General features: G+C 40.7%; 1 protein-coding gene across 3 annotated transcripts in view; it reads right to left on the bottom strand.

The window, feature by feature from the left end:
- ARMC3 (armadillo repeat containing 3) overlaps nucleotides 1-15,526 on the bottom strand; it is a 91,400-nt gene that overhangs the window by 19,103 nt on the left and 56,771 nt on the right. For 2 of the 3 annotated variants that reach the window (XM_086334474.1, XM_086334476.1), the window contains exons 11-16: nucleotides 12,288-12,537; nucleotides 8,614-8,750; nucleotides 7,637-7,805; nucleotides 4,947-5,047; nucleotides 4,189-4,290; nucleotides 3,681-3,788 (exon numbers count right to left, since the gene is read on the bottom strand). In XM_086334474.1, the coding sequence (XP_086190600.1) occupies nucleotides 3,681-3,788; nucleotides 4,189-4,290; nucleotides 4,947-5,047; nucleotides 7,637-7,805; nucleotides 8,614-8,750; nucleotides 12,288-12,537 (867 nt within the window). The remainder of the gene's footprint in view (nucleotides 1-3,680; nucleotides 3,789-4,188; nucleotides 4,291-4,946; nucleotides 5,048-7,636; nucleotides 7,806-8,613; nucleotides 8,751-12,287; nucleotides 12,538-15,526) is intronic. The other variant, XM_086334475.1, reaches the window with a different exon arrangement.

Raw genomic sequence — 15,526 nt, forward strand, 5'->3', positions numbered from 1 at the left:
GGATCTCCTTGCAGTCCACAGGCCTCTCAGTCTTCTCGAACACCACAGTTCAAAAGCATCAATTCTTCAGTGCTCAGCTTTCTTTATAGTCCAACTCTCATATCCATACATGACTACTGGAAAAACCATAGCTTTGACTAGATGGACCTTTGTTGACAAAATAACGTCTGCTTTTGAATATGCTGTCTAGGTTGGTCATAACTTTCCTTCCAAGGAGTAAGTGTCTTTTAATTTCATGACTGCAGTCACCATCTGCAATGATTTAGGAGCCCAAAAAAATAGTCTGTCACTGTTTCCCCATCTATTTGCCATGAAGTGATGGAACAAGATGCCATGATCTTAGTTTTCTGAATGTTGAGTTTTAAGACAACTTTTTCACTCTCCTCTTTTACTTTCATCAAGAGGCTCTTTAGTTCTTCTTCACTTTCTGCCATAAGGCTGGTGTCATCTGCATATCTGAGGTTATTGATATTTCTCCTGGCAATCTTGATTCTAGCTTGTGCTCCATCCAGCCCAACGTTTCTCATGATGTACTCTGCATATGTTAAATAAGCAGGGTGACAATATACAGCCTTGTTGTACTCCTTTTCCTATTTGGAACCAGTCTGTTGTTCCATTTCCAGTTCTAACTGTTGCTTCCTGACCTGCATATAGGTTTCTCAGGAGGCAGGTCAGGTGGTCCCATCTCTTCCCATCTCTTGAAGAATTTTCCACAGTTTGTTGTGATCCACACAGTCAAAAGCTTTGACATAGTCAATAAAGCAGAAATAGATATTTTTCTGGAACTCTCTTGCTTTTTTGATGATGTTGGCAATTTGATCTCTGGTTCCTTTACCTTTTCTAAATCTAGCTTGAACATCTGGAAGTTCACAGTTCATGCACTGTTGAAGCCTGGCCTAGAGAATTTTGAGCATTACTTTACTAGCGTGTGAGATAAGTGCAATTGTGTGACTGGTGACAGAAGCAAGGTCCAATGCTGTAAAGAGCAATATTGCATAGGAACCTGGAATGTCAGGTCCATGAATCAAGGCAAACTGGAAGTGGTCAAACAAGAGATGGCAAGAGTGAATGTCAACATTCTAGGAATCAGCGAACTGAAATGGACTGGAATGGGTGAATTTAACTCAGATGACCATTATATCTACTACTGCGGGCAGGAATCCCTCAGAAGAAATGGAGTGGCCATCATGGTCAACAAAAGAGTCTGAAATGCAGTACTTGGATGCAATCTCAAAAACGACAGAATGATCTCTGTTTGTTTCCAAGGCAAACCATTCAATATCACAGTAATCAAGTCTATGCCCCAACCAGTAACGCTGAAGAAGCTGAAGTTGAATGGTTCTATGAAGACCTACAAGACCTTTTAGAACTAACACCCAAAAAAGACGTCCTTTTCATTATAGGGGACTAGAATGCAAAAGTAGGAAGTCAAGAAACACCTGGAGTAACAGGCAAATTTGGCCTTGGAATACGGAATGAAGCAGGGCAAAGACTAATAGAGTTTTGCCAAGAAAATGCACTGGTCATAACAAACACCCTCTTCCAACAACACAAGAGAAGAGTCTATACATGGACATCACCAGATGGTCAACACCGAAATCAGATTGATTATATTCTTTGCAGCCAAAGATGGAGAAGCTCTATACAGTCAGCAAAAACAAAACCAGGAGCTGACTGTGGCTCAGACCATGAACTCCTTATTGCCAAATTCAGACTTAAATTGAAGAAAGTAGGGAAAACCACTAGACCATTCAGGTATGACCTAAATCAAATCCCTTATGATTATACAGTGGAAGTGAGAAATAGATTTAAGGGCCTAGATCTGATAGATAGAGTGCCTAATGAACTATGGAATGAGGTTCGTGACATTGTACAGGAGACAGGGATCAAGACCATCCCCATGGAAAAGAAATGCAAAAAAGCAAAATGGCTGTCTGGGGAGGCCTTACAAATAGCTGTGAAAAGAAGAGAAGCAAAAAGCAAAGGAGAAAAGGAAAGATATAAACATCTGAATGCAGAGTTCCAAAGAATAGCAAGAAGAGATAAGAAAGCCTTCTTCAGCGATCAATGCAAAGAAATAGAGGAAAACAACAGAATGGGAAAGACTAGGGATCTCTTCAAGAAAATCAGAGATACCAAAGGAACATTTCATGCAAAGATGGGCTCGATAAAGGACAGAAATGGTACGGACCTAACAGAAGCAGAAGATATTAAGAAGAGATGGCAAGAATACACAGAAGAACTGTACAAAAAAGATCTTCATGACCCAGATAATCACGATGGTGTGATCACTGACCTAGAGCCAGACATCCTGGAATGTGAAGTCAAGTGGGCCTTAGAAGGCATCACTATGAACAAAGCTAGTGGAGGTGATAGAATTCCAGTTGAGCTATTCCAAATCCTGAAAGATGATGCTGTGAAAGTGCTGCACTCAATATGCCAGCAAATTTGGAAAACTCAGCAGTGGCCACAGGACTGGAAAAGGTCAGTTTTCATTCCAATCCCAAAGAAAGGCAATGCCAAAGAATGCTCAAACTACTGCACAATTGCACTCATCTCACACGCTAGTAAAGTAATGCTCAAAATTCTCCAAGCCAGGCTTCAGCAATATGTGAACCGTGAACTTCCTGATGGTCAAGCTGGTTTTAGAAAAGGCAGAGGAACCAGAGATCAAATTACCAACATCCACTGGATCATGGAAAAAGCAAGAGAGTTCCAGAAAAACATCTATTTCTGCTTTATTGACTATGCCAAAGCCTTTGACTGTGTGGATCACAATAAACTGTGGAAAATTCTGAAAGAGATGGGAATACCAGACCACCTGACCTGCCTCTTGAGAAATCTGTATGCAGGTCAGGAAGCAACAGTTAGAACTGGACATGGAACAACAGACTGGTTCCAAATAGGAAAAGGAGTTCGTCAAGGCTGTATATTGTCACCCTGTTTATTTAACTTATATGCAGAGTACATCATGAGAAACGCTGGACTGGAAGAAACACAAGCTGGAATCAAGATTGCCGGGAGAAATACCAATAACCTGAGATATGCAGATGACACCACCCTTATGGCAGAAAGTAAAGAGGAACTAAAAAGCCTCTTGATGAAAGTGAAAGTGGAGAGTGAAAAATTTGGCTTAAAGCTCAACATTCAGGAAACTAAGATCATGGCATCCGGTCCCATCACTTCATGGGAAATAGATGGGGAAACAGTGGAAACAGTGTCAGACTTTATTTTTCTGGGCTCCAAAATCACTGCAGATGGTGACTGCAGCCATGAAATTAAAAGACGCTTAGTCCTTGGAAGGAAAATTATGACCAACCTAGATAGCATATTCAAAAGCAGAGACATTACTTTGCCAACAAAGGTTCATCTAGTCAGGGCTATGGTTTTTCCTGTGGTCATGTATGGATGTGAGAGTTGGACTGTGAAGAAGGCTGAGCTCCAAAGAATCGATGCTTTTCAACTGTGGTGTTGGAGAAGACTCTTGAGAGTCCCTTGGACTGCAAGGAGATCCAACCAGTCTATTCTGAAGGAGATTACACTTTGTGAGTCCTGCTTAGTTCTGTATCTTATCCCATGAGAAGAGCTTCCTAGTTGAAAGCCACCCTTCCCTTTCCCCAACTCTGTAATTAAAACTTGATGAGATTACAGTTAGAAGACTACAGTAAGGTGTTTCCTACCTTGATCCTTTCTCTTTAGTGGTGCTTTTGCTAACAGCCGTATTGCGTCCTGAAGTAGGTTCTGATTTCTCTTCAGTGGGGGATCCAAATCCAGCACTAAAATGAAAACTATTTTCTTTTGTCATTTGAAAAAACCACAACCAATGTCAGTCATATGAAAAGAACAATATGCTACATTTGCAAGACATTTTATAGGTTATAAGGCATTTTCACTTCCATTTTATGTTTTGATTCCAATCAACGAGAAGAAATAGGGCACCAGGCATTATTCCATCTACAGATAAGGATGTGAAGCCTGATCATAGACCATGAGTCATGGGCTCAAGATCTTACTCTAGGTTCACAGCAGACAGAATGTCAAGCCAATTTTCCTGGTTTTCATCCTGAAACTGTGTGACTGTGAGAAGAATAAAAATTAAGCTGCCAAAACCTAAAATCTAAATTTCCTTTTTACTCCCAAATTAAGGGAGAGAATTATTTGAGTGTAGACAAAACATCATTTTCTTACTTGGTCTTTTCTTTACTTGCTCTTCTTAAAGAAGATGAAGAAGAAATACTTCGTCCATAACCAACGTCTGATGACTTATCTTCCGTAGATGGAGGTGGAGAACTAAAATTTTACGTATTTGAAATTATGTACAAATTAAAATAATTTGTCAACATTAACTTTGTCCTACAAAATAGATTTTTTTCTGAAAAATCATATTCGGAGCTGACTTTTAACAGTGACACATTATTTTAATAGCATAAAGGAGAAAAAAGATAAAATGAAGATAAAAAGATAAGATGAAGAAAAGATAAAATGAATACTATAAAGCTTTTCATGACCTAGAACTGGAAATAGTTTTAAAGATGTGTCACATAAAATGTATAGCTTCTACTATTTTTTATTTATTAGAAAAATTGGGCATCGGTGGTATTCTTGCATCTAGTTCTGGAGATTTGTAAACATAATTCATCTTGGTTTGCTCCTCTCTGTTTATACTTTCTTCAGTTACTTGATGTTGCCAGAAGGGTAAGAATCCCTGACTGCAGAAATACACGTGGAATTGAGTGGTAATGTGGAGTCAAAGGAAAAACTATGGTGGTGACTATTCCGTGGTCTTTACTATGTTAGGCTATGAATTTACAGACCAGTATTTACTCTCATGGTGGTGCTAGACACCGGAAGGAATAAAAGATACCATACTGGGCACCTTTATGTATTCACATGATGATAAACAAAAATTTTGCTTCCCCATATCCCTGCTCCCCACAAAGACTCACACATCAGAAGATCTACTGTTAATTAAGAGTATAGCACGTTGGTCACTTGGTTCTTGTAAGCAGAGATCCTTCAAAGGCAAAAGTTTGGTGCCAGGATTTATCTGTAGGTAGTTTAAGAATTGAACAGTAATATCTGCATGGGTTATATATTTTTAAACAGTATACTGATATAATAGGTTCTCAATTATTTCAAGTATCTAATTTCTCACACACACACACACACACACATGAGAAATAGGAATTTGAAGCTTGTGGATGTCTTGCCTTTGGGCAAGATATACTCTCCTGTACCCTCCGCTCCTCACCCCAGCCCTGCAAGTCTCTGCAGCTTGATACTCAGCTGTTTCACACCCTAATGATCAGACTGGCTTGTGGAAGTATTTGAGTTTGAAAATCCATCCACATATATAAGGAGAGTTTATTGTCTGTAACAGTAACTAATTATTCAACAGATCACCAAAAATGTTGTGAGGATGACTAAAAGCAAGCTAGATGAAGCCCTATACTAGCAATTTTATCAGCCTGGTGAAAAGGTTTAGACCAGATCACCTTGTGAGCTCCTTTTCTAATCAAGTAATAGATACCTCTCTTAGTCATGATTCTTTTAAAGTAAGACAGAGCATGTCATTCTTCTGTCCAGAACTCTGCCGTATTTACCCATTTCATTCAGAGTAAAGGCCCACATCTTTGCAATGATCTACAAGCCCATCATGAGCTCCTACCTCTGTGACTTTGTCTATTATTCCACCCCTGGTTGACCCAGCTCTAGCTACACTGATTTTGCTGTTTCCTTAAATGTGCCAACTGTGTTTACTCCTCATGCTTTCTGAACCTCCACCTATAAACTCCTTCTCCACGGCTAAATCCCTCACCTCCTTCTAATTTTTGCTCGGATGTTACCGAGCAAACATCCGACAATGGGGCTGTCTGACCTCAATGCCAGATTATGACTGTCAACCCCAGGATCCTCAGCACGATAGAGCCCCTTGGTCCTTCTTTGCTCTCCTCCCCAGCCACTATGGTGGTTCTCATTTTGATCATGTGATACAATTTGTGAGATTTACCATTTATCATCTGTTTCCTCTCACTGGTACCATGGGAGAAAAGACCTTTGTCTCATTTGTTCACTGACATATTTAAAGACTAAAATATCAGAAACAATTTAGAATTAATCAGAGCAGGGGTCCCCAACCTCCTGGGCTGTGGACCAGTATCCCCTGTCAGATCAGTGGTGATTAGACTAGAAATAGTGTGCACAATAAATGTCACACACTTGAATCATCCCCAAACCATCCTCCCCTATCCCTGGTCTGTGGAAAAACTGTCTTCCGAGAAATGGTCCCTGATACCAAAAAGGGTGGGAACCGCTGAATCAGAGAGTTCTCCTTCATAAAGAAATTGTCTCATTAAGTTTTGGTTTTTGTTGTTGTTTTTTTAACTCATGGACACATATATTTACCACAGTTTTTTACCTGTTCCATGGCAACATTTTTCCAACAAGTGCTCTTTGGTGGTTTTTCTGCTCTTTCCCTCATTTTTCTTAAAGCATCTTTGTACTAATAATGTGGCACCTGTTCTTTTAAAATTACTCATCGTTGAATGAGATCAGTAATTTCTCAGTGGTTTGTGTGTGTTATGGAGGGTATGGTGGTGGCAGTGCCAGGAAAAGCAGAAGGAAGAGATAAATTGTTAGACTAGCTGTTCTGATTACTCAAAATATCTCTAATTCTGTTACCATGATATAGCATTTCCTGCAAATATGGCTTAATTAGCTGTGATTCTTTTACGACCCTCTGTCCTCTGCTTCTTTGAACCAAATTGATCCAAGAAAGTTGCTGCTACCAGCCCTGCTCACCCCAGTTCCCCAGGGCCTGTCCACCCAGCCCCTGGCAAACCAAGCACACAGCTTTTGAACGTCTGAGTTGTCCATCCGCTCAGGAAGCACGGAGTCTGGATGGTGCTCTCTGAGATCAGCTACCACTCCTGTCCGTCTCTGTGCTTTTTCCCCTTTCTCATTCTTCCTTCCTATAGCTTCTGCTTGATCCCAGGGACTTTTAAATGTTTGAAGTCTGCAGATCATACTTGTTTCCTACTTCTGCCTAAAATGGGATTTATAGGTTTTTAAAAATTTCTCCATTTTTCTTACTGTTTTTGGTTTCCAGAAGTAGAAAATGTTGATATAGACAGTAATGTCAAAAAGTCTTCAAGATTCTAATGTTTAGCTTCCCATCTCTTTCAACATTAACACTGAACTGAAATCATAATCATAAATGCAGCTAAGTAAAAAATAATATTATTCTGCATTACATGTTATAATTCAGTATTCCAATATGGCTTATTTCGATGAGATTATAATTAATAAATTAAGACATATTTCTATTGTTAATATTATAATTAACACGGAGCCCTAGAAGCAATATAAAAGAAGCTGATTCTTTTTTATTTTCTCTGAAACTTGAGACTAGCATTAGCAAGTTAATTGAAGTACAAGTAATTAAAATCTAATTAAAACTGTACACAAATGCAAAATCTTATAGCCAGACAAAGTTTAAGGATGAAGTTCTGATTCCCAAGTTTCTGTCTATAAAAATAAAAATTATGTCAGGTGGTTATAAAATTGCAATGTAATGGCATCATGATGAAAGAACTGATCACTATATACTAAAATACAAATTAGTGCTGCCACTTACCCGACCATAATCATAGAATCCATCACTGATTATGTTACTTGATGACAAATAGCCAGTCTGGCTGTATTTCAGAGATAGGTAGTTGTTGAGCAGTTTGTTGTAAGCTGCCTCACTGAATTTATTTTTTCGACTTACTGATACATTAATTTCTTCAAGGATTTCTAAAGCCCTGTCAATAAAAGCAAAAATGACATTATTTACCTTATAGAAGCAATCTAACATTAAGTTCCCATTTATGTACCTCACACTAAGATCCTGAATTGAAGAACTGAGATGGAAAGGTTAAAACCATCCCACCCATTTAGATAAACTAATCCTGACACAATTATAAAGACAAATCTGCCCTTTTTGAGAACATATATGCCATGTAGTAACTTACATTCAAACAGTTTGAAAAAGACACGTTCAGAAGAAAAACATTGTTCATTTAAAGCAAAAATTAGTATTGGACTCCAATTTTTTTCAGCTAACCAGGTGATATATGCAAAGAATAAAAATGGGTTAGAAATAATGTAAACTTGTCTGTGGAACTTTAAAACCCTATTGACTGTGATGCTAAAGGCAAGTGACTCATAGGCTGTTGGTCAGGAGAACCAATGCGGTGAAGCTGCTTAAAGGCATAATTGTAGTGGAAAAGTTTGGGGGGGACAGAAAAACACAGATGGCAGTCATGGCTTGACTGTTTAAATTCAGTCTTGAAAGTTGAGAGAGCAAACCAGGGGAGAGTGAAAGAGGAGCATTTATTGAGATGAAAAAGTGGAAAAGGAGACATTGAAGACGATTTTGCGGAGGTGGTGAGGGAGGTCTAGGACCCCGCTTCTGCAGGCGGTCCCTTCAGAGGGACTGTGACCCACAGAGCATCTGAATGATGCCCAGCAGCCTGAGCATGGGCGTGGAAACTCTGTTGGACCTTCCTCCGGCCTGAAGAAAGTGTGTGTCCTTGATCTGAGCCAGACCCTCCAGGCCGTGCCACCCACCCGAGCCTGCACAACTCCACGGCCATGGGCTCGTCCCCGGCGCAGACCATCACGGCCCAGCTGGCGTTCCTCCGGACCTCCTCATTCTTGGAACGCAAGAGCTCTACCAGCGGCTCCAGCCCACCTGCATTTCTCAGCTAGAAGTAGAAACCAGAATTTTACACATTAAGAGTATAGAACATACACATTTATGCTTTAAAAAACCTCATTATTTGATTGTTAAAAGTGTGTTGAGTATGTAAAAACATTTTAGGATGTGTCCACGTTTAGACTTATTAAATTCAAGGGGAAATAATTTATTGCAAAAACCTTAAGAGCCCAGTTTTCTGTTCAAAATCAACAAGAGGCCACAATAAAGTAATTGAGGGAGGGACTTTCCTGGTGGTCCAGTGGCTAAGATTTTGTGCTCCCAATGCAGGGGCCCTGGGTTTGGTCCCTGGTCAGGGAACTAGATCCCACATGCTGCAACTAAAGTGAAAGTGAAGTCGCTCGGTCGTGTCTGACTCTTTGCGACCCCGTGGACTGTAGCCTACCACTCTCCTCCGTCCATGGGATTTTCCAGGCAAGGGTACTGGAGTGGGGTGCCATTTCCTTCTCCAGAGGATCTTCCTGGCCCAGGGACCGAACCTGGGTCTCCCACATCGTAGGCAGACGCTTTACTGTCTGAGCCACCAGGGAACTCCAAAGCCAACTAAATAAATAAAGAATGAGTATTAAAAAATAATTCATTTTATTTGGAGAATAATTATGATACTGTGATGGCTTTTGACAATCAACAACATGAATCTGCCGCAGGTATACATGTGTCCCCCCCCACCCTGAGGGAGGTCATTGTGATTTTACACAGGGCAGAGATGGGGCAAAGAACCTGGCCTCCTTCCCCTAAAGTGCAGTGTCCATGTTCATTCGCTCTGCTCCTCACCACTGCTGGTGCATTTGGCCCTGTGGTAGACAGAACCATGGGCTCCCAGAGATGCCCTTGTACCCTGGAGGGTTCTGGCAGATGTGGTTAAGTTAGGGGTTTGAAGATGGGAAGATTGTCCTGGATTATCAAGTGGACCCAATTACAAGGGTTTTTATAAGAAGAGGGAGATAAGAGTGTGAGGAGTAGGCAAAGGAAATTTGTAGAAACAGGTATTGCAGTAATCTGCTTGGAAGACAGAGGAAGGGGCCACAGCCAAGAAATGCAGGTGGATGGTCAAAGCTAGAAAGGGTTAGGAAACAGTCCCATCGAGTCTCCAGAAGGATCACAGCTCTGTTAATATTCTAACATTAACCCATAAGACTCATTTTCAGACTTCTGACCTCCCAACTGTGAGATAACAGAATCATATCTGGCCGCCTGATAGGAACAGCCGACTCATTGGAAAAGACCCCGATGCTGGGAAAAATCGAAGGCAAAAGGAGAAGAAGACAGCAGAGGATGAGATGGTTAGATAGCATCATGGTTAGATAGCATCACTGACTCAATGAACATGAATTCGAGCAAACTCTGGGAGATAATGAAATACAGGGAGCCTGGCATGCTGCAGTCCACAGGGTCGCAAAGAGTCAGACACGACTTAGCGAATGACCAACAAAAACAATTGCTTTAAGCCACTGAGTTGTGGTCATTTGTTACGGCAGCAGTAGAAAACAGACATGGTCTCCAAAGCTGGGCAGGAGTAACCGATGCAGGGAAGTGGCACCGTGTCACCAGACACTGACCAACCCAGCCGTGTGGCCAAGGCAACACTGAAGCAGTTCTCCAGAGGAAGATCCATTTTATCATTCATATTTCTTCAAGGAGTGAAAAAGAAAAAGAACAAGTAGAGAATTGGAGAGAACTACACTAATTACACTATTAAAAGAAATCACTCATGTATAAAATTATTCAAATCGGGGGGAGAAGAAAAGATTTGACAGAGTGCTTGTCTCCCTGTCTGAAATGTAATACTGTGCTATCTAAGCCTGGAGGACAAAGGAATATTCTACAGGTGTCTCTGTGTAGTATTTGAAAACAGGAGCCCTTATGAGACATGATCCACTTCCAATCATGTTCTCAAACACAGGGGCCCTGACGGAGATTACACATTAGCACAAGTAACTTGGGCAGCTTTGAAAAGTTTACTTGAAGCATCTCATGCTTAGTAAGCCAAACTTCTGAACATCTTTATTTCTGAGTATAATACAAGATAGCAATCTGATTCCATGTGCTCTTTTGGCAAATATCTAACTCGTTTATTAATTCCTCCACTCATTCCTCCATTCATTTATTCATCCACTCATTCATTCAACACTGCTTATTAAGCCTATACTGTGTGCCAGATATGTATCAATGACATGAACACAGGGAAAGGAAACTTCAATTCCCTTCCCTAAAGCCTCAGGGAGTTTATGGCCTTACATACAAAAGCTAATGCAAAACTGAGTTCAAGAAGGCATGCACAGGGAGTGGTGGGATCACAGAGCAGGATGTTTGAGTCCCTGTTTGAGGACTGAAGGCAGGCCTCATGGAGGACGGAATGGCTGAACTGGATGTTGAAGGAAAAACAGGCATTTATCGGGTGGACAAACATGAGACTAGCTTTCTCAGCAGAGATATCAAGGAGGTATAAATAAGGGAAATGAGCATGCTGACAATTACAAATCGTATGGTATTTCTAGAGTGTAGAGTTACACCTGGGAGGTGAGTTCAGGCTTAGGCAGCACAGGTGGATCATCTCGAGCCTTTACATAACTATTCCCATGGGGGAGTGGCATACCACCAGGGACTTGCAGTGATGTGATGAAGCTCATATATTGAAAGGTCAGTTTGGGGACTTCCCTGGTGGTCCAGTGGCCAAGACTTTACTCTCCCAATGCAGGGGGCATGGGTTCAATCCCTGGTCAAGGAACTAGATCCCACATGCTTTATCTAAGAGTTCACATGCTGCAACTAAGACCCAGGGCAGCCAAAGAAATATGTGCCACTGCCAAGTCATTCAGTCATGTCTGACTCTTTGTGACCCCATGGACTGTAGCCCACCAGGCTTCTCCGTCCATGGAATTCTACAGGAAAGAATACTGGAGTGGGTAGCCATTCCCTTCTCTGAGGGATCTTCCTGACCCTGGGATCAAACCTGGGTCTCCTGGATTGCAGGCAAATTTTTTACCATCTGAGATGAATACAAATGAATTGAGTCAATAGGAACAAAGAAGGGGGTAGGAAAAACATCTAAGAGACAGAGGAGATTTGTCAGTTGTCTGAGCACTGTGTGAGGGCAGGGGCTCTGGGCTGAGAATGATGTTTTCTCACAATCTTGACTTCCTGACCAATCAGCTCTGCTTTACACACATTAATTCTCTTTAGACCCATTTTCCTCCTCTGTAAAATGGGGATGACAAATGTACCTATTCCTTTTTTAAAAACTGAAGTATAATTGCTTTACATACTACATGCATTACACATAGTTAGTTTATTCTATTAGTTTCATGTGTACAACATAGCAATTCAATATTTTTATAGACCATACTCCATTTACGTGAGTGCTCACTCACTCACTTTCTTGGCTGGATGAGGTCAGTTCGTTTCCCAACATCTTGCATCTCGAGGGACTTAAACGATGGGTCGGTGAAACACTTGAAAATGTTTCAAATGAATGCAGGGGTAGGAGCCGACCAGAAGAGAGAAGGAAAGTGATGCAAACACTCACCTCTGTGCGGGCCTCCGCGTCACATGCGGTTGCAGCAACGGTGAGGGCGGCTTTGCTCTGCACGATGGTGTTGGCCGAGTGCAGCGGGCTGAGCAGGGCGTGCATGACGTCATGGCTCTGGATGCCCAGGCGCAGGGGCTCCTGCATGGCCATGTTCGTCAGCACTGTGGCTGCGTTGGCGATGGCTCCGTCTCGTTTGCTGGACAGGGTATTGATTAACGCGTCTATACCATCGCCTTCCGCAGCAGCTCTGGGTCAACGAAGGAGAAATGAATGCTCTTCACCCCACTTCAAGAACTGATCTTTGGAGCGTACAGCTAAGCTTATAAAACAAACGAGTGCATAAAGACAATTTTAGAAGGAAATTAATTTATCCGGGCAATGAACCTGGCACTGAAGCGCTGGGGATTTAAATGGAGTCTGGCGGGGGGGGGGGGGGGGGGGGGGGGTGGGTAATGTCAAGTTATGAATGAATTTAAATAATCCTTTCCCTACATCTGCAGCTTTGGGTTATAGAAAAATGCATGATTGCTCCTTAGAAACTCTACTAAAGCTGTTCATTTTTTAATTTGGTAATACTTATAAGATCCAGAAATTCCAATTCAATAGTTACTGAATTCTATTAAAATATTTCTAACCAGTAAGAAAACAAAGCTTAAATAGGAGGAATGAGTGAACATGGAAATTTAAGATCAGATTCTTCAGTTTGTCTTCTTTTTAAATGAAGCTGTTAACTGTAGGTAGACGTTAACACGTTTGAAGGCAGCAAATCATTTTGATGGGTGAATATTGCTTTTATAAATTAAACATTAAGATCAAAGTCATGATATTGACAAAAAATAATTTTAGTAATGTAGGCATATCCAGTTGTTAAATTTCCTATTTCTAGTATAAAAAGACTACCATCCATTAATATATTATTAATATTTTCTCACAATTAGAAATCCTACACCTTCTTATAAAAGCACTATACTTTCTATAGTCCTTGCTTTGTAATCACTCAAAAAGCTCATAAAAGAGTATAAATTAAAAAGACATAATTTTAACGAGTAAAAGATTAATCTTAAGCTCAAAGGTTCTTTAATGTTTGGAGTTGTTTCAATTATGATGTTTCAAGCAATAAGACATATAGAGCATCCTGGTTTTAAAGGAAGACCCCAAATTGTATTAAAAATCTGTTTAAATCATCATGGGAATAGAAGTAATCAAGACAATAAAAGTACATTTAGGACTCCAATAATACTAACATCTCTTTCAGGTTATATTTGACACTTAAAAAATTTAGGATAATATTTATAAACAAAATTAAAAAAAAAAAAAACTGAGGCTATATAGTTTAGCTCATCACCCTGCATTCTGATGAGTTTAATTTAATTTGGCTTTGTCACATAAATTTGCTGATGGTGAAGGAGAATTGATGTGTCAAAACAGAAGTCATCACAGTTATTCATCAGAGAGCAGAATACACATATGACCTCAATAAGGAGACTGGTAGCTCTAGGTGAAAGGAAGCTGTGATTAGCCACAAACTAGCTCTGACGGTGGAGAAGGCAATGGCACCCCACTCCAGTACTCTTGCCTGGAAAATCCCTTGGATGGAGGAGCCTGGTGGGCTGCAGTCCATGGGGTCGCTAAGAATCGGACACGACTGAGCGACTTCACTTTCACTTTTCACTTTCATGCACTGGAGGAGGAAATGGCAACCCACTCCAGTGTTCTTGCCTGGAGAATCCCAGGGACGGGGGAGCCTGGTGGGCTGCCGTCTCTGGGGTCGCACAGAGTTGGACACGACTGAAGCAACTTAGCAGCAGCAGCAGCTCTGAAGGAGACTCAACTGCAGCCATTGGGCAGGAATGGAATGACATCATTCTGGAGAATGAAGGGCTCCTTGGTGTTGACCTTGAGGGCAGCTCCCACCCTTGGTTTATATAAATCCATCCAGAAAGCACACCATATTGATTGTCACTAAAGCAAAGCGAGCACTCAGTTCCATGTTTCTCCTCCTCCAGTCCCTGGTGTCTGTTTAACCCTCTGTATCATCTCCCAGTCTTTCCCTGGGAAACCATCCTTTATAATTTGGTTTGATGACAGGTGACCAAAATTTGGGAGGAAGCCCAAGAAAAACATTGAGAGGAAGGCCCTGCATCTCACTATGACAGACTGAAGGACAGCATTTAATTTCCTTTCCTCGAGTATAAAATAAACACTCTTAAGATTATTTCACATTAGATCTCTCTTCTATTATTGACAATGGTGGTCATTTGATTTTATGAAGAAGGGAAAATTTGAGGAAATTATCGACATAAAAACTACCAGCAATAATTTAAAATTATGCATATCTTCTAATTAGTATATGCTTCTGGTTGTTCAGTTGCTAAGTTGTGTCCGACGTTTTGTGACTCTGTGGACTGCAGCACACTAAGCTTCCCGGAAGTTCATCACCAATGCCGGGAGCTTGCTGAAACTCATGTCGATTGAGTCAGTGATGCCATCCAACCATCTCATCCTCTGTCACCCCCTTCTCCTCTTGTGCTGAATCTTTCCCAGCATCGGGGTCTTTTCCAATGAGTCAGTTCTTTGTATCAGGTGGCCAAAGTATTGGAGCTTCTGCTTCAACATCAGTTCTTCGAATGCTTAAACCTCAAAATATTTTGTTTCCTTTTACTTGTTTTTCATGCACTTAATGTAATCCATTGCTTAAACCAAATACTTTGTGATTCTTAATCATTATAAACACACCTTGGTTAAAATGTACTTAGTGGTTTTAGATGTGCACTTTTTAACACATCTTGGAGTATAAAGAAAGAGCACACAATGGCATCCATGAGAGAAGCCAGAAGTATTTTAGGTAAACGCATTTCAGTAAATTCTCAAAGGTTTTGTCTTTTGTGTGTATCAGAGAGTTTACAGAAAATTTAAGTAAGCACATAGGATCATACTCCATCATTTTAGTTTCTCTAGTTTATGTTTTTTTAAAAAAAAAACAAAAACAAAAAAACTCCTGGGTCATGGAGACACAGGGATTTTCATCAGGCGTGCCTCTGCTCTCAGTCTTTCTGCTTGGATTTTGCTTCTCTCTTTCTCCTGTACAAAAGCATGTCTGGCCCTGGTTCATTTATACTCTACCTCCTGCTCTTTCTTTGCTCTTTATGGAGGCAGTAAAGGGAAGTGCATTTTTATGTACTAGCTGTTTAAAAAGCTCAAAGATTCTAGACACAGTGGAATATAGCTTTTACTAA

The sequence above is a fragment of the Bos grunniens genome, chromosome 13 (genome assembly GCF_055505025.1).
Source record: "Bos grunniens cultivar Pamir isolate PY7600 chromosome 13, Bosgru_T2T1.0, whole genome shotgun sequence".
Classification (NCBI taxonomy): domain Eukaryota; kingdom Metazoa; phylum Chordata; class Mammalia; order Artiodactyla; family Bovidae; genus Bos; species Bos grunniens.